Source organism: Vittaforma corneae, assembly GCF_000231115.1.
Source record: "Vittaforma corneae ATCC 50505 unplaced genomic scaffold supercont1.3, whole genome shotgun sequence".
In the NCBI taxonomy this organism is placed as follows: domain Eukaryota; kingdom Fungi; phylum Microsporidia; family Nosematidae; genus Vittaforma; species Vittaforma corneae.
The window spans coordinates 1-18,154 of NW_006889836.1; the positions used below are offsets into that span (position 1 = coordinate 1).

Genomic DNA, 18,154 nt, shown 5'->3' on the forward strand with positions numbered 1-18,154 from the left:
CAATAAAGATTGTGAAGCCCAGAAAAATAAGCTGAGCACCTGCTTTTTACTGCCAAGCCATTCACTTTTGACATTTGTATAGCTTGCATTTTTTGCCCATGGTTTTTGAGGAAATTTTGGAAGCAATCGTTGAGAAGATTGCATCTAACTCAAAGTTCTCTAAAGAGCAGATTCGACAGTCATTGAGTGTGTACAGGGACAGCAACTCTGACTTCCTCTTGTTTTTGAACAAAGTTTCTTCCTCACCTGTGGTCGATGCTGAAAATCTTTACAATACCCTGCTTGAGAAGAAAATACCAGAAATTGAAAACTTAGCCTGCCATGACACCCATTTAAGCTTCAACCTGAACAAAAAGATGTTTTTCAAGGACATACTTTGCTCAATGCATTCCCGGGATATTGATTTTGGAAAAAGTAATGTTGGGAAAAGAGATACTGTTGTAGTCGATTTTAGTAGTCCGAATATTGCAAAATTATTTCACGTGGGGCATTATAGAACAACAGTTTTGGGCAACTTTATTAAAAACCTAATGAAAAATGCAGGATACAACGTAGTGTCTCTTAATTATCTTGGGGATTGGGGTAAGCAGTTTGGGCTTGTCCTGCTTGGATTCGAGATGTTCGGTAGTGAAGATGAGCTGGAAAAGAATGCGCTGATGCATTTGTTTGAGGTGTATGTTAAGATCAACAAAGAGGCTGCTAACGATCCTGCCATTCATGATAATGCTCGCAATATATTTCGGGAAATGGAAGAGTTCAAAAATGAAAAATACATGTCGTTGTGGAGAAAATTCCGAGAAATGTCGATTAATAATTTTAAAAGGCTTTATAAGCAGCTTAATATTGAGTTTGACGTCTATTCTGGCGAAAGTTTTTATTATGAATCAGCCAAAGAATTTGCCAGCTCCACTTCGATAGCTACGACGGAAGAAGATGGATCAAAGGTGATCGATTGTGCAGAGTACGGAAATGCACTAATTCAAAAGTCTGATGGCACAACACTTTACCTAACAAGAGACATCTGCTCAGCCATTGACAGGATAACTACGTACAACGCCAAAAAGCTTGTCTATGTAGTTTCCTGCGAGCAGGATTTACACTTTAAGCAGCTGTTTTCCTGTTTAGAAAAGCTGGGATATGATCGAAGCATGTTTGAGCATGTGAACTACGGAAGTGTTAAGGGCATGTCTACGAGAGGGGGAACAGTCCATTTTCTTGAAGACATTATCCAAACCTCGTCTGAGGCCATCAAGGCCCGACTGCTAGTAAATGAAGACATGAATAGTGAAGACATTGAAAAAACAGCAAAAATATTGGCCATTTCAACACTTTTAGTTGCCGATTTTAGTGCCAAACGAATCAAAGGATATGCGTTTGATTTTGAGAAACGTGCTAATTGTGAGAAGGGTTCTGGTGCGTATCTTCAATATGCTCACTGCAGATTACACAGCATTGAGAAGAATAACAGCAGCTCAATGGCAGATGATCTCTCCAGCATTGATTTTTCTGTGATTGATGTGCCTGAAATTCATGATCTCTGCTATCGTCTTCTTTGGTATGAACGAATTCTTAATCTCTGCCTTGAAGACTATGAGCCGTCAAGGCTTGTGCTGTATTTGATGGATCTTGCCAAGACCATAAATAATCTGATTACAAAGTTCAGGGTATTGGGAGAAAGTGAGCATATAGCCAAAGCTAGACTGCTGATGTTTTCTGCCTGTCGAACTGTTATCAGGAATGGACTATTGGTTTTGGGCATCACACCTTTGAACAAGATGTGATGATGGATTTTATTAAAGTGGGTTGAGGTTAAAAATGCAGCCCTTGTTTTATGCTGTGGTGTGACTGGTGCCTTGTTTTTTTATTTCCATCGGCAACATCTGTATACCATACGTTTCTTTGCCTCTGTCTTTCTATTTATTTTTTAGATTATTTCAAAATTTTTAAGCCCAATGAAACAATTCAATCTAATTTACTCACCAAATGACAGTGAAATGTACTTGTTCAATGATCTGGATTTGAGCAAGCTCTCAGAGCCTCTTACAATTGAGAGGGAAGAGCAGGTCCAGGAAGAGGAGCAGGTCTTTGAAAAGAAAAAGAGCGAGGTTGTTGAGTATGAGGACGAGAATTATGTTTCCCTGAGAGAAAGAGAGCAGGATCCATTTGTTATCGTGGATTGTGAGTCTAGAACGATGTGTGGAAAGTTCCAGAACATCTCCGATAGTGCAAGCATGTACTTTGCCCTGATAAATGTTGGCAATTCGTTGAGAGTGGTTCCCATTTCCAAATGGTACAGATTTGTGCAAAAGAACCAGTTTTCTGAAGGAGATGTTGATGGACTAGAGAAGAATTTGGGTCATATTGAAATAGAAACGGAAGAGTCCGAGTCTCAGCATGAAATCGACTACGACAATGTCTTCGATGATGACGATGGGGACATGAATGAAGTTTATGTCTATAAGGAGAAAGAGCTTTCAACATCAGGAAGGAAAATGCAAGGACTGGTAGAGTGCTATGAGGAGAACATCAACGAAGAAGTAAAGGAGGAAGCAGAAGAGAAACCAGAGGCAGTAGAGAATGCTAAAAAAGCCAAGGTTGATACTGAGTATGTAAAGAAGTTAACAAACGACGACATTAGAAGAGCATTTAAAGGAAGGAAGATTTCGGTCAAGGACTTGTTATTGAATCTACGATCAAATTTCAAAATGGATGAATCCGAGAAGAATCTAATACGAAATTTTTTGAAGGAGAGCTGCACCTTTGAAACTGATTCTGTCACGGGCGATAAGATCTTTAAGCTGAAAAAGTAAACTGAAATACAAGCCTAGCACATTGTACATCAACTTCACTGGGCTGATATGATGACCGATCGGTAGACTGTGGATAATGACTCCTGAAGCTGACCATTTTTGAGAAATAAATTTAGTAGACTGAGTGTATTGTCAACAGCAGTTTATGACACATTTATATGACATAAGTATAGTAAATGTGCTGAGTAAAGTATGTCCTTGTTTAAATTTATTTTATTCATCAAAAACACTAAATATTCTGCTTACTGTGGTAGCTGCAACACTTTTCATGGAAACAGACGCCTTGAGAATCCTTATTGCAGCACACAGCCCTTTGCTATCTGCAATTTCACAAAGCTTCTCAACCGCACCATCTTCAATTTCTACATCGTTCGAAGCACAGTAGTTCCTCAGGATATCGCCTGTTTCTGATGCGGTATACTTATAGAACCTTAAGCTAATCTCACCCGCAACCTGGCGGCTATCTTCTTGGTCAAAAACCAAAAATACTGTTGGATGTAACATTCCTGAGCATACAGAAATTATACACTTAATCTCATCTTCAGATAGCGCTTCACATCCATCAATAACCAAAACGCCTCTTTCTAATCCTGCCTTACCCTCTTTTAGAAGCTTAGCTACTTTTTTATCTACTTCGTTTCTAATATACCCATTAATATACACATCTGTATAAAGATATTCTTCGCCGTTTTCTTTGAAGTTAAGTGTGTCCAACTCATTTAGTGTTAGTGTTGTGTGAACAGTCTCAGTTTTTATGCACTCTCCTTCAGGCAGCTGGATCTTTGGAAGTAAGTCAAATGCCAAGGATGGGTTCCTTTCGGATAATCGGCCCTGTCGCACTACAAAGCAGCTCTCTTTGTAGATCTTTATGATGTCTCCAACACACACTCTTTCTCTTTCTAGCTCCTTTCTGATTCTTACTCCAATACCAAACACTGATTCCATATCTCTTGTCTTCAAATGGATCTTACCATTTGACATAGATATGACCTCGCCCTCCACGATTTTCAGATACTCCTTTATTGTAACAGCAGTTACGGACCGAATAAGCTTGTGCAGCTTTTGAACACTCAGCTTTCCATCGTCTCTAATCTCCTCGGCATCAACAATACAGGACATTGTTCTCCTTTCGTGTACTCCTTTACAAATGAATGTATGTCTTCCTGATCCTCGTGGGCCAAAGACAGTGACAACGGATCCTTGGTCTGACTCCAGGATCCTCTTTAGAAGCGGAAGATAGATGCTGGCTCTTCCTGTTGTAAGATATCGCAAACACTCATGTCCAGTCTCCTCGGAAGACAGCACATTTAGAAGACCATGCATTGGGGCACTTGTGTTTTCAAAGTTTTAGTTTTTAGAATGGTGAAATTTAAAAGCCAGTAAATATGCCTTTCTCTTTATATAAAGCAAATGAAAAACAAGACGGAAAACCAATTGGCACATAACTGTTCCAAATAGATTAAATGACTGCTGATGCAAGAAAGCACACCGGCATGTGCTGGCCCTAGAAGTATGCTGCTGTATGCCTGCACGATGTTATCTATAGTATCAATGATACAGTCATTGCGGTACTGGGCTAAGGTCTGTTGTTCAAGCGCATTGTCTTTATTAACTGCATTAAGTACATACAGCCGTCATAGATCCTCTCGAAGTTCTCTTCGATCCCTGATGGTCCAGTGGTTAGGATATCTGCCTCTCACGCAGGTGGCCTGGGTTCGATTCCCGGTCGGGGAAACGTACTTATTATATTGAGTTCAAAGGGCTTCTTCGCCGTATGCTTTTGCACTGTGCCAATTTATCTACTGGACTATTTGGATGTTTTTATAAGTATTCGTGGTTTTGGTGATTTTGGAGCGTTCCCTCCAGATTGGCCTTTTAAGTAGAATCCCCAAGTTGCTCAATGATCTATAGAATCTCAGACGAGCTTTCAAAACTAATCAAGTCACAGCAATATGTTCATGATAGCTACATTGTAGCCAAGGAATTGATTGAGAATTCACTCGATGCAGGATCATCAAGGATTTCTGTTGCTATAACTGAAACTTCAATTTCTGTTGAAGACAATGGATGTGGTATTGAGGATCTCGACCTAATATGCAAACCAGGGTTTACATCAAAGGAGGACACATCCTATCGTGTTCTTGGCATTTCTTATTCAAATTCGAAGTTTACCCATGGCTTTAGAGGCCAGGCACTCTCAGCAATTTCTGAAATGTGTGATGTTGAAATAACATCAAGAACAAGCCAAAAAACATTGGGTTTATGCAAAAACTACACAACAGGAAGGACAGAGATGAAACCAAGAGAGCAAGGAACAACTGTAAAAGTCGAAAATATGTTTAAGCGCTGTCCTATTAGGCAGCAATCCAACAGAAAAACCATTAGAAAATCTTTAGCCAAAATCATAAACCTTATAAAAGCCTACTTGTATGTATATCCTGTATATTTTAAGCTTGTGTTTAATAGTTGCACATTAATTAGTGAATGTGGAGATGAAAACACTACTGACATTGCCATTTCTAAGCATGGCCCGGTGCATTTTGAAATTAGAGACGAGAAATTTAAATTTCTATTGTTCCCATTTGATAAATCAAGTACCCAGGTCATCATGATTGAAAAAAGAGTTTGTAAATTCGAGAGGGTTTCCCAGCTGGTAAGCAAGATATTTGAAATGTATTTTGCATATCCCCCTACCTATATTTTAACTTTGAGAGATGAATGCGATGTTAATCTATCAGTTGACAAAACTGAGGTAATACTGCGAAGCAGTAAGTACGTTGAAAATAGAATAAAATCAGAACTTGACAGATACTTTGCCCTAAAGCTGTACATTCGCGAAACCAGCCATATTGATGAACACTGCAGCACTAATGAAGATGTTGTTCAAAACGGTGATAGCCTTACAAAAAGTACAGCATCCGATGAAAATAAAAATTTCGAGGTTGCCAGTCAGATGCACATGAAAACCAATACTGAAGCAGAAAGTACTACTTTCGAAGGAAATAAAAATCATCCAGAGGATACTCTGAATGGCCAGAGTGTTTTTTCCATAAATTGTCTTAAACCTGAAAACACTGTTGAGTATATATCTGCTTCTGAGCAAGACAAATGTAATAACATTGATGAAGAGCTTGAAACCTTGTATAGGAGCCATGCAAACACAAATGCAGATGATGCAATTGGTTTAAATGACGATTGTGGTAGTTCGAACGTCAAGCGAAGTAGGCACGAAATTGGAAGTCAAATATGCTGCAAAACACACTATGATCATGGCAATATCGCCATCAACACATCATTGGATGATAACAATATCAGTATGTTTGACAGTGTCATTTGCAGTAGTATTGGTGAAGTACCCACAAGGAGGATACAAGACGACACCACATGCTCTGTTTATAATTTTATTAAAGAGGAATCACTAGGCCATTCAAGGCTTGTCTTCGATAAAAGTGACTTTAAAGAAATGCATATCATAGGACAGTTCAATCAAGGCTTTATTTTATGTATTCTCAAAAAAGGCAACTCGACTTTTTTGATTGCAGTTGATCAACACGCAGCCGATGAAATTTACAATTTTGAAAGACTCAAATGTACTTTCAAGCTCAAAAAACAAAGATTGTTGACTCCAATTCAGCTCGAGTTTTCACCGATTCAACGGCTTTTGATTGAGGAACACAAACAAACCTTGGAAGACAATGGATTTGTGATTTCGGAGAATTTGCTATTGTCCTTTCCCGTATATCAGGGGGTATTCTTCTCTGTGGAGGATTTTTACTCAATACTTGATTCTATCTCAAAAGGCATCCTCGTTCCTGAAAAATTCAAAAACATTATGGCTTCAAAAGCCTGTAGGTCGAGCATAATGATCGGCACATCGCTGTCAATGAAAGAAATGCGGCGTATTTTAGACAACTTGTCTGTTCTTGATCTGCCATGGAACTGTCCACATGGTCGCCCCACCTTCAAAGTTCTATGCGAAATGAAAAGCATTAAAAGTTACCCAAACAGTTGATTTTGATAAAACTTTAATAAATATATGATTTGGAGTGATATTCAACAATTTCGCATGCAATTGGCGAAGCATAGTTATCAAATATTGAAGTTTATTTAACATCGCTGTATTACTTCAACTTACAAGAGTGTTGTTACTTCATCCTCAATAAATGCCTGATGAAGAGATTCAAGGGTAAATTTCTTAGATATTGAGCCCATTCCAGACTGGATGTTGCCCAAAACCTTCAAATCCTCCTCATCAGAAACAAAATCAATAACAAACCCAGATCTATTGAACCTTCCCGATCTACCAATTCTGTGGATGTATGTCTGCTGGTCCTCTGCTGATGAAAAATTTGGAATGTCAAAGTTAACAATTAAATTAACTTGAGGAATGTCCATTCCACGAGCAAAAACATTGGTGGACACAAGAGTCTTGGTCTTTGCATGCAGAAAATCATTAAAGGCCGAGTCCCGCTCTGCAGGTGTAAGATTTCCATGTATCAAAGAGACCGAAAACCATCATCACGCATCACTTTTGCAACGAAATCTGCTGTGTTCTTTGTTGCCACAAAGATGATACTTTGTGCAACCGTCAAGTATCCAAATAGCGACTTAAGAGCATCAATTTTCTTGGATTTAGGAACTTCAATGTAATACAGCTGGATTTTGTCTGCCTTCTCGTTTTTTTCCAAAAATTTGTCGGCATTTGGCGCCAGTTTTGACAACGCTTTTTGTGAAAGTTCGGAATAGGTGGCTGAAAAGAATATTTTCTGTGTCTTTTCAAATTTTTTCAAGAGTTTTAAGGTCAAAGCAATAAAGGCCTGATTTGAGATCAAATCATCGGCCTCATCTAATATTAGCATCTTCATGGATTCGGGGATCAAAATGGAATTGTTAACAAGATTTATAATCTTTCCAGGTGCGCCAACTACTATTTCTTCAGTAATTGCCGTTTTCTCAAAATCGCCAAGTGCAAAACAGACACTTAGGCTAACAAATTCTGCCAGCTTCTTAATGACAGTTCCAATTTGCATGCAAAGCTCTCTTGTTGGTGATAAAATCAAAACCTGTGGGCCTTTTTTTGGTTCTGCTTTCTGCAGAGCGCCCAATGCAAATGCGATGGTCTTTCCCGTGCCACTTTTACTCTGAAATGCCGCATCCTTCCCCTTAATTATCTGGGGAATGGCGAGATTCTGGATGAGAGTTGGCTTTTCAAGTCCCATGGAGTACATTCCCTGTATCAATTCATTCTTCAGACCCATCGACTCAAATGTTGAGTTAGCAATCAGCTCCTGCCCAGATTTGAGCTGCAGTGAATATAGCTGATCGTTGTTTAGATTTGAGACTTTGCTAGTATCTTCTCTCAGAGAAACAAGAAGCTCTTTTGCCACCTCTTTGTCATCCTGCATTGGAGTGGCCATTGGGTAAAAATTTAGAAAGGACTAAATAGAAAACACTGGCAAATAGCTGATGGCAATAACTATAGAGCTGTCATAGAGGTTCTAGACCATAGTGGTATTTAGAACCCTATCAGCAGTCGACTGCACCAAAAGTTAATTATTATCAAAGCCAGCAGTAATGCTCTAGAGTACACATCGCCATTGCATATGAGTGTGAGCATGTATGGCATACCGTTAAAGTTTATTTTATAAACAGCCAAACACCCTTCGACATGAAAAGTAAGAGAATCAAAGTCTTACAGTTACTTCACCAGGGAAACAACTCCAAGACTGTGTTGGGGATGATTTCTAGAAAAAAGTGTGTTGTAAAGAAATACTACACTAGGAACTCGCTGGAATTCCTTAGAGAAAAAGAAATACTGGGATCATTGAATCATCCTAGCATCTTGAGACTATTTTACATTGGAAAAACAAGAACACTGGCCACCGATTTTGTTGGAGAAACATTACGAAGTCTTATTTCAAGAAAAAACATCGGTACCGAGGAATTAGCAAAGTTTTCTATGCAGATCCTCAATGCCTTGGAGTATATTCACTCTAAGGGAATAGTTCATTTTGATATCAAACCTGAAAATATTGTCATTTGTGGTGATATTCTCAAGATTATTGACTTTGATTCCGCAAAGTATGAGCATGAAATAATCAAAATCAACAACTTTACAAACACATACACTTCACTGGAGTATCTTGTTGGATTGAAGACTGCCCATTCATTCAAAGATATTTGGTCATTTGGGTGTATTTTCTATGAGATGGTCTGCTATGAATGCTTGTTTAAAAATGGAAATGCATTCAAGCTTGTTGCTGAAATACTGCAAACATTTGGATCACCCGACAAATCTGCATATTCGGATCTTCAAATCAAGCATCTTGATTTTGTCAACGTATTTGGGATTACTCAAAAAACACAATTCCATGAAAAATTTTCAAAGATTAGCCAAAAATATCATCAGATACTTGCTGAAGTTTTTAAAATGAACCCACACGAGAGAATATCAGCGAAACGACTGAAGAAAGACATAACCAAATGCTTCATCTTTCAATAACGCTATTGCAATGCAATATGTACATTAGATGCTTTTGAGCATTAAAGGCTGTTGATAGAGATAAGAATATTTGGTTCATTGAAACCATAGTTATCCAAGCATTTTCAAATGTATGCTACCGAAACACTCTACCGCTTACTAGGGTCCCAAGAACACGCTTCTTTTTTCCTAGATTGTGGCAGGCCAAGAATGCCATGCTAAAACTATAAATACCGGTTTTGTCTTCAACCTTAGTGCATCCCATGCTACATTCTATATTGGCTAATCAACTGCAACAATATACATTCAGGCTAGATTGTATTATGTTTTGGGATCTCTATGTTAGCTGGCTATGTGTACACACTTCATACCATTTTCCATCTGTCTTTCCATCCAAAATATTTTCAAACACAAATTTCTGAACATTCCTAGCCCAAGATGGATGAAAAAGTTATCCAAAGCAGTAGTTTAAAGCAAATCATCGACCGAATGTTTCCAGATAAAATCAACCCGGACTGTTTGGCACAAGTTCTCCAATCTCTAAAAAGGCAGAGAAAAGTATCGTTGAAAGAGATTGCAGATCTAATTCTTTTTATTGCAGATACCAGCCATAGAGAGTGGAGCTTAGAGATTATTCTTAAAAGCATTAATGAAACATTCGAAAATATCAACTGGAGAGATGTGTATGAGAAATTCTTCGAAAGCGACCTGAAGATTTGGAATAAAGAGTATCTTTATACACTTGTTGATTGCTGGGTTTATATAAGTGGCATCATCACGGTCCCATACGAAATATTTTTTAGAAAATGGAAAAACAGGGAAGATCAGATTGAATTTTTCAAGATTCTGTTGGATTGTGACGAGAAAAGAACGCAAGTATACTCAAACGTATTTTTCGAAAGATTGGTAACAAAAGATGATGTGAAAAGTGCAAAATATAAGAAGAGCATTGAGTATGAAAGCAATTTCAACTCGGTTGAGCTCTTTAAGTGTCTAAAGGAGATTGAAGCCGTTGAGATTGTTAATGTTGTGCGAGACAAGTCTCCAGAATACTGTATTCTAGGTCTTGCATCAGTCCAGCCGTTTTGTGAAGATATACTGGACGAGCTTCTAGTCCATCTTTCAGAGGGTGTTGCTTCGCAACTTGTATATTACATTCTATTTTCTCGATACAGGACCGTTGTTCTATATTCATTTAAAAGATGCAGTGGGAAAGTTTTATTAACCAAAATTTTGGACATTCTTCTAGAACACAAAATGCTGCCAGTAATTGCCGAGGTTCCAGAGCCTGCTGATCTGTGCTACGACATTATCATTCTGAGCTCACGCAGAGATCATCTGAACCTTGAAATATGGTTGTCAAACTGCCTTAAAAAGAATCCTGTGTCATTTATTAAGTATTTGAGCAACAAGCTTTTGAGTACTGTACAGAAAGAGCCCACTGATGATGTTGAGGGACCTGATAAGCGATTCTTGCTTAAAAGCGAATCTGACATGTTTCCTTTTAATCGACAGACCATCAACAATGTCCTTAAGATTCTCGAGGGCGTTGTGAAGGATTTGTCAGATGACTGTCTCAATGTCATCAGAGAAATCAAATCTAAAATGACCGAAATTAAAGGTCTTGAGAAGCCCAACTACTCTGACAAGGCAACCACATTTATTTCTGAGGTGATTAATTCACAGGTGGATGTTGAAGACTCTGTTGTCAGGCTTGCCGAGCTGGCCAAGGGTGATGAGTATTCAGTGACGTTTGCAAAGAGGATATTTAGTCTTTTGATAGATAACTACTCAAGTCTATATCGTCTGCCCAACTCTGATATGCTGGCAATATTCTTAGGTGAATTAATTCGACGAAAAATTTTGTTTAAGCCCTTCTTGAAGGTGATCCTTCAGCTAATAAAGAACTCCTTGAAATACCCGGAGAATGACCGAGAATACACCTTTGCTTTTAGAATTCTCGAGATATTTTTCAACGACGTGCCCGAATTTTTTCTTGAGATTGAAGATATTGAAAATGTTAGGCATGGGCTAATTAAAAAAGACCTGGTTGTTGTTGATGAGGACTCCCAAAGAGAACTAGACTTCGATGAGCTACTGAATATTTTATTTAACAAGGAGGAAGACATTTCAGGTGTTGAAAACTTTTTGAGCAAGGAGTTTGAGCAGGCGATTTCAAATATGAAAGTTTCTAACTCTACCATTCCTAAAAGCCCGAGTCTGTTTGACGAAAATCTTCTATCAAAAAATTTCAATATTAGCTACGGTCAGATAAGCAGATATTTGCTGAAAAACCTGAACACTGATAGAGCCGAGAATTTCTTGCACATCAACACCAGCCATAAGACACAGTTTTTTGCCTTTTTTGTTCAAAAGGGATTTTCTCTTATAAGACTACTGTTTACATATAAATTCAAAGACGAGGTCAAGTATTGTGAACATCTGGGAGCGTTCCTTGGGAAAATTCTTATAAGGAGAGACATTCCAGTACTGCTTGACATTTTTGATTTTAGAAGCTTCCTATTGAAAAGCATCGAATATCGGCGAATTTCTGTCTCCATTTCGTTCATAGTTAGCTTCCTGAAAGAAGGTAAATATAGCCGCATTTTCGTTCCATGCAATCCTTGGCTTATGAGTATCATGAACCTGCTTGCCGAACTGCACTGCTGTACTCTTGCCGATATTAGGGTCAAAATATACAGTCTGTATTCACATTTTGGACTGAAACTCACATGCAAATCTACATTAAGAATGAGGGAGCATTTAGTCAAGTATGTCATTGAGTTTGATGGAATACTAAAGCAGGTCATTGCAGCAGCACTTGATTTTAGTGTACGAGAAATATGCAATAGAATAGTAAAATCATGCTTCACGGTTGCAAAGAGCACAGCAGCGTCATTGTTTAACAAGATAGGGGGTGAAAATAGATTTTTCCTTTTCAGAAACCTATTGGTAAATCTCACTCGCTCCTTAATTCATATTTCGGCGCAAGAGCCTTTAAAAGCCTCTATGTGTGGAAATATCACTCATTTTTTGAAATTGAGTATGAATGAGCTTCCCCTGGAGACAGTCTACAGCATTGTATCGCAGAACCTTCTCATCTGTTGTTTAATTATTGAAAAGGCTGGAATCACGCATGTAAATGAGACAGTGTCTTCGTTTTATAACGAGCTGTTGTTGCAAGAACCCGCACAGAACGAACGCTTGCTCTCCGGACTTGATCCCAAAAATTCCCTGCGAATTCTCTCTGAGTCCTGCTTTGTTGAGAAGGTTAATATTCGATCGGTGGAGAACGTCGAGTATCAAGAAATTAGAAGCTTTTTGATCCAAATTGGCAAGAAAATGCCTACAAAGAAGAAGGACTACATCTCTGAAGAATGGCATACTCTTTTGGGTTCTAACAGATCACACGAGTTCAAAAGAATAATATCCGTTATTTCTAATTCTCCTGATCGAGACGAGATGTGCTTGAGCCTGTGTAAGTATCTTGTTGGGCATGCTCTGAAGACAAATTGCTCTGAGGAGTACATTTTTGGATTCATTGCTTCTATTTTTGAAATTTCTCCAAAATGTAAACGAGAGGTTGTTGGCTGGTTGATATACTCTGAAGACTATAAGAAATTTAATATCCCGCTGGTCAAGAAGTTTATTGAATGTGACTTTGTCTGTCTAGAAGAGCTTGACCAATCTCTTTCGAAACTTTTAAAGATAGAAGACCAAAAGTTCCTTGATTTTGTTGTTGATCTCTTGGATACACTTATTCTTCAGGACATTAAGCTATGCACAGTCTATGACTTCATTTATACTATCGAATCGCTCAACAAGGTGAACGACAATCCAAGGATCTTTGAGTTCTTCAAGAGCATTGAGTCGGGAATGATGAAGTTTCAAGATGGAGCGAATGATTTTAACATGTTCGATGAGTTTTTGAAAGACCTTCATGCTAATATACCACCTACACAGTATCTATTGCACTTCAGGGAAAAGTACAAAATGGAAAAGGCCAACTTCAGACTTGCATTCAAGTCGTGCTGGCACCACTTTGTGCTTTATTCGGGCTCGTTTCGTTTCTTTAAAGTTGATGTTCTTGCTGCCTTAGTTCGTGATGATTTATTTAATAATTTGAAAGAAAGCCTCAAGTTTCTAGCACAGGCTTATTCCAAAAGTCACTACTTGTTTTTTCTATTTTACTGTAGATTCATTGTAAAGGTACTTGACTTCATAGACGATAATATTGATAACCGTATTATGGTCTGGAAGATTTTAGAGCTTCTTGCACCATCCAATATTCCAGGATTTGTAGCACAGTTTATCGAAATTTTAAACCACAACTTCATTGCAAAGTATTTTGAGAGAAATGAGGCATTTTGGATTGCAAAGGAGCTTATTGAGGCTGTCAAGTGGAATGAAAGTCTTGAGCCCTTGGTTTCTGATTTTGTGACTAAGAATTTTGCGCATCTCAAGAGATTTAGCATATACTTGAGCTTTTTGTGTCCGCAAATGTGTGTAAATCTCAAAAATATATTTAACCAGTCGAGACCTAAGGTAATCGAAAAGGGAGCCAACTCGTTCTTCAACACGATTTATCTTCTTACGAAGCAGACAAGGCCCTTTTCCAAGTACTGTGATCTGGTTGATCACCTTTGTGACAATCCAGTCACCAACACACTTGCTATTGAAAGTATAAAGAGCATGATTGATAGAAAGATTAGTCTAAGAGAAGTAGTGCTTCTTTTGATGATTAGGTTTTTTGGAAAGAATGTTCCACTAGGTGTGAGGTCTGCCTGCGAGGAGATATTTAAAAGAAATGATGTAAGGGAGATTGTGTGTGAATATGAAAATAAGTTTTTTAATAAAATATGAAACCATGCAGGCTTTTTATTGATTTTATCATTTATAGCCAGTTTCCTTTATAATATTTAGCATATGAGCACAGCTATTTATTCATGTCGATTTCATCCAGCTCAAAACTGTCATTTCTTCTTTGAAATAAAATTGAAACATCCTTGTCTATGTTTTTCACCAAATCAACATATGTTTCAAAGCTTATCGGAATTCGTGTTTTCTGGAAATGGGAAATCACCCTCTCTTCTATAGTACTGTATTTGCTGTTGTTAACTGTTTTTAGTATGCACATTGCGTCGACTGTCTGCTTATCACAAATTTTTCGGATCAAATTTTCTTTTGAACTTTGCTCGTTCATTTGGGCTGGAATACTGGTCGTTCAAAAATTTCTTTGGATGAAAAGTGCTTTGCCTCAAAGCTTAGTTAAGCAAACATGATCAGTACAGCTAAAAGAAAGCAAATATTTATAGAAAATGCTTGTTGTAATAAAAGCAGATTTATTGTTTTGCTGGTGCTCCATGCATAGATGAAATCAAAAAATGGATGCTAAGCCATATGCTTGTCATCCAGAGCTACACTCGGAACCAGTCTTTTGATCAATAAACCAGTTCCCTTGCGCATTTTAGCTATCCATAAAATAGAATATTACTTTATTGTTCCGTACCCTTGCTGCCCTGGTTTATAGACTTTCCAGCAAGAATTATTTCATCACACATAAGCAGATTGATTGTTGTAATAACTGCGTTGGTAATACAACTATTCACCACTTTGATATTCTCCACAACATTCTGGTCAGGCTCATTTTCTCTAAATAACCTTACTAATTCTTCATTGATGTTCTTATCATCATTTCTCAGCAGTGTCTTGATAAGGCCCTCAAACGCTCTTGATAAAATTTTGTAGCCTACAGCATCAGAATGATGCACATTCTGCATTTTCTCATTGAGTGTAGTTATAATACTTTTGTAGAGATCAATACCGCCATAGATACAGCATTTTGTTTGAATGGCAATGGCAAGCGAGTTGACTGTGCCTTTGATGCTCCTGCTTATTCTTTCATAGTCTGAATCACCTCTCAGAAGAATTGTGCATGAGCCCTTGAGAGGAGTGCCTTCAATAAATGTATACTTGTTCTCGTTTATTGTTTTTACCGTTACTTTCTGGCAGAATCCAAGGTTTTCTTTACAAAGCTGTGAAACTTGAGTAACCAGCTTGCCACCACACATGTTTACAAGTCTTTCTAAGTTTCTTCTCTTGGCTCTTCTTAGTGCCAGCACGCCAGCATTTGCCAGTATTTCTAATGAATATGGATCAATGCCCTTTTCATTTATTAAAACAAGGGCTTTGCCCTCTCTCTTCAAGGTATTGGCCAGATCGGCTATCTTTTTAGCCTTTTCAGCGATAAATTCTCTCTCACTCAAAGCCAACTGTTCTCTTTGCTGTGCTGAACTATAGCAGAACTCTGCATTTACTTCTGGCTTCTCATATTCCAGTGACATATTGGCTGTCAATACACACACATTCTCAACATGCGTCGGCATTGTATAGTGTCTGCCGCCATGATCAAGAACTAGCCCGTCGACAAAGATTGAATCGGCGATATCACCTTCTTCCATTTTGAGGATTTCTATCATATTCGTGTCGAAGGATCGATTGAGACTGGCCATGGCCTTTAAAACAATATCAACCAGAAACCCCGGATTTCTTACTTTAGTACTGAGGGAAGTAAAGACCAATTGCCTCAATGTCTTGTCGGATAATGGAACTGCGCTATTTTGTATCAACTCGGATACATCCTTAAGAGCCAGCTGTAACGAATTGATTACCAGAGGAAGCGATGTGCCTTCACAGTAATACTTGTATGCTTCCTTAAAACATTCACAGGCGAGTAAAATAAAAGCAATAGTACCATCGCCATTACTATTGTATAGCGATGATGCAGTTCGGGTAATTAGAATTGACGTAGGATGGGTGAACTGGATATCTTTGCATAGCGAATTGCCATCCTTGGTGAGATTCAATTGCTGGCCACCGCTCAAAAGGGCCTTTACAGAGCCATTAGGACCAAACATTGGACCAAAAAGCTCCGCCAATTGCGAACAACAGATATTGTTTATTGCGATTGCCTGTCCTGACTGTGTGACCTGTGCTTCCGACGATGTTGACTCCATGGGTACTCTAAAATTTTTATTTTAGAAGAAAGAAGATCGGCGTGCTTTACTCTGATCTACAGTATTCTATATTTTATAATATGCCATCTTGCCGGCTAGTAAGAAAATATTTGGACAGCAGCCACTATTCATTTGCTAATATCTTAATAAAAAGAACAACTTCACTTTACAGATATGCCTGTGCATTCTAGCCAAGATATTTTTAAAAACCTATAAAGTTTCTGTGGCGGCTACTTCACCATTGCCCATCCGATATGCTCTTTCTTTTAAATAATTATATTTGTATAAATCTTAATGTTGTAATATTATATTTTGATTCAATATGAAACTGAAACACTGGTGCAAATATTGAACGGCTCAGTGCTATGTCTATAATCAAAATCGTTTTATTTTCAGCCCCAATGAAAGTTAAAGTCGTGGGAGATATAGACGGCTTTGCTATCGTCTCATTAAGGGAGCACATTTCCTCTTTGGGATTGAATGCAGCGATTGAAGTCGTAGATTGCAATGAAAGTACATTTGACGATATTCTCGAAATTCAGATCGCTAGGAGAGATGAGAAGGCTTCATTTTTCTGTGCAAAATTGGACACCAGCGGCAGTTTCAAGCCGGAGGATCTGAATCAATTAGTACTAAAGTGCTGTGGGTACAAAAAGACAGCTTTAAGTGGGTTGACTGTTAAAGACGCTAACAATAATAAAATAAAGCCAACCATCCAAATATTTTCTAACATTACATTGAACGGCAGTCTTCCCGACAATCTGGAATACTCAAAATCCACACTTCAAGAATATAAACAATCTCTGGTCAAGCAGAGAATCTACTTTGACTCTGAAATCCTAAGCTCAATACTTCCAAGCACAAGCATCTGTTTCAAGAGCAATGGTCAGTCCTTTGAACTGCTTTTCGAAAATTCAGTATGCCTCGTACGGTTCACTCCTACAACAATCCCAACATCCCTAGATTTCATATTGGATCGAACTGTCAACGATAATCTTTTGAAGCATATGAAAATCAGAAAAAGCCATCCCGTTTTTGATGATTTTATAACTGGAAAGGTTGAAAATATCGTATTTAATAAGAAGCGCTATAAAAGAATAAAGGAGAATAGAAAAGACATGGAAGACCTCGTTAATTTTATAGAGCATGCCCCAAAGTTTCAAGATTCAAGAGATGGCATAATTAATGAATTGAGGGAGTTTATATATGAAAACTATCCACCCGAGTATATTCATAAATACCAGTATTTGGAAGTATACAAAAGCAAAGCTCTAAAAATCAGAAACAGAAACAGCCTGAAGAGATTTTCCGAACTATGATTGGCCTGCAGTTCTGCAACATTTGCAAACTAATATGAGCGCACCGATTCCAAATAGCACTAAGTATTGCTAACACACCACCCAGCACTGCTCGGGAACCTTCCTAGTAGTCACTACCAAATAATGGATTTTGTATTTCTTTACCCATGAAGAGCATCTTTGAGAAAGACTTGGAGTTTATACAGCTCCTCTGCAATCCAGAATATCTAAAGTGGCTACACAATGAAAGATACTTTGAGAGAAGCGACTTCAGGGAATATTTGAGGTATCTTGAATATTTCAAGGACACCAAGTACTCAAAATTTCTCATGTATCCCCAATGTATTGCCATTTTAGATATTCTGAACAGTGAAAAGGCATTTGATTTCCTTTCAAACGACAAATTCTATTCAAAATTGGACGAGAGTCAGCAGCAAATGTGGAGATTTCGATATTGAGATGCCTGGCCGACCTAAGCTTTTGCTGGAAAGTGACTAAGACTACTAGTGGACTACTTAAAGAATGCACAATAAAAAGTAAATATAATAA

General features: G+C 38.1%; 11 protein-coding genes and 1 non-coding gene across 12 annotated transcripts; 8 read left to right on the plus strand and 4 right to left on the minus strand.

The window, feature by feature from the left end:
* Window positions 1–98: 98 nt before the first annotated feature.
* Window positions 99–1,781, plus strand: VICG_00438 (arginine-tRNA ligase; the record flags this gene model as incomplete). The annotated part of the gene is made up of 1 exon (XM_007603829.1): window positions 99–1,781. One exon carries the CDS (start codon window positions 99–101, stop codon window positions 1,779–1,781), a length of 1,683 nt encoding a protein of 560 aa, XP_007603891.1.
* Window positions 1,782–1,952: 171 nt separating this feature from the next.
* VICG_00439 (uncharacterized protein) lies at window positions 1,953–2,810 on the plus strand (the record flags this gene model as incomplete). Its single annotated transcript, XM_007603830.1, has 1 exon — window positions 1,953–2,810. The coding sequence occupies one exon, from the start codon at window positions 1,953–1,955 to the stop codon at window positions 2,808–2,810; it is 858 nt and encodes a 285-aa protein (XP_007603892.1).
* Window positions 2,811–3,023: 213 nt separating this feature from the next.
* On the minus strand, window positions 3,024–4,133 carry VICG_00440 (uncharacterized protein; the record flags this gene model as incomplete). Its single annotated transcript, XM_007603831.1, has 1 exon — window positions 3,024–4,133. One exon carries the CDS (start codon window positions 4,131–4,133, stop codon window positions 3,024–3,026), a length of 1,110 nt encoding a protein of 369 aa, XP_007603893.1.
* A 339-nt stretch (window positions 4,134–4,472) lies between these two features.
* Window positions 4,473–4,544, plus strand: VICG_02256. Its single transcript has one exon. It is a non-coding gene; the product is annotated as a tRNA-Glu (tRNA).
* Window positions 4,545–4,710: 166 nt separating this feature from the next.
* Window positions 4,711–6,822, plus strand: VICG_00441 (uncharacterized protein; the record flags this gene model as incomplete). The annotated part of the gene is made up of 1 exon (XM_007603832.1): window positions 4,711–6,822. One exon carries the CDS (start codon window positions 4,711–4,713, stop codon window positions 6,820–6,822), a length of 2,112 nt encoding a protein of 703 aa, XP_007603894.1.
* A 119-nt stretch (window positions 6,823–6,941) lies between these two features.
* VICG_00442 (uncharacterized protein) lies at window positions 6,942–7,310 on the minus strand (the record flags this gene model as incomplete). The annotated part of the gene is made up of 1 exon (XM_007603833.1): window positions 6,942–7,310. One exon carries the CDS (start codon window positions 7,308–7,310, stop codon window positions 6,942–6,944), a length of 369 nt encoding a protein of 122 aa, XP_007603895.1.
* Window positions 7,307–8,227, minus strand: VICG_00443 (uncharacterized protein; the record flags this gene model as incomplete). Its single annotated transcript, XM_007603834.1, has 1 exon — window positions 7,307–8,227. One exon carries the CDS (start codon window positions 8,225–8,227, stop codon window positions 7,307–7,309), a length of 921 nt encoding a protein of 306 aa, XP_007603896.1.
* A 251-nt stretch (window positions 8,228–8,478) lies between these two features.
* VICG_00444 (CMGC protein kinase) lies at window positions 8,479–9,312 on the plus strand (the record flags this gene model as incomplete). The annotated part of the gene is made up of 1 exon (XM_007603835.1): window positions 8,479–9,312. The coding sequence occupies one exon, from the start codon at window positions 8,479–8,481 to the stop codon at window positions 9,310–9,312; it is 834 nt and encodes a 277-aa protein (XP_007603897.1).
* A 417-nt stretch (window positions 9,313–9,729) lies between these two features.
* Window positions 9,730–14,154, plus strand: VICG_00445 (uncharacterized protein; the record flags this gene model as incomplete). Its single annotated transcript, XM_007603836.1, has 1 exon — window positions 9,730–14,154. One exon carries the CDS (start codon window positions 9,730–9,732, stop codon window positions 14,152–14,154), a length of 4,425 nt encoding a protein of 1,474 aa, XP_007603898.1.
* A 632-nt stretch (window positions 14,155–14,786) lies between these two features.
* Window positions 14,787–16,307, minus strand: VICG_00446 (uncharacterized protein; the record flags this gene model as incomplete). Its single annotated transcript, XM_007603837.1, has 1 exon — window positions 14,787–16,307. One exon carries the CDS (start codon window positions 16,305–16,307, stop codon window positions 14,787–14,789), a length of 1,521 nt encoding a protein of 506 aa, XP_007603899.1.
* A 401-nt stretch (window positions 16,308–16,708) lies between these two features.
* VICG_00447 (uncharacterized protein) lies at window positions 16,709–17,626 on the plus strand (the record flags this gene model as incomplete). The annotated part of the gene is made up of 1 exon (XM_007603838.1): window positions 16,709–17,626. The coding sequence occupies one exon, from the start codon at window positions 16,709–16,711 to the stop codon at window positions 17,624–17,626; it is 918 nt and encodes a 305-aa protein (XP_007603900.1).
* A 146-nt stretch (window positions 17,627–17,772) lies between these two features.
* VICG_00448 (uncharacterized protein) lies at window positions 17,773–18,063 on the plus strand (the record flags this gene model as incomplete). Its single annotated transcript, XM_007603839.1, has 1 exon — window positions 17,773–18,063. One exon carries the CDS (start codon window positions 17,773–17,775, stop codon window positions 18,061–18,063), a length of 291 nt encoding a protein of 96 aa, XP_007603901.1.
* Window positions 18,064–18,154: the final 91 nt, after the last annotated feature.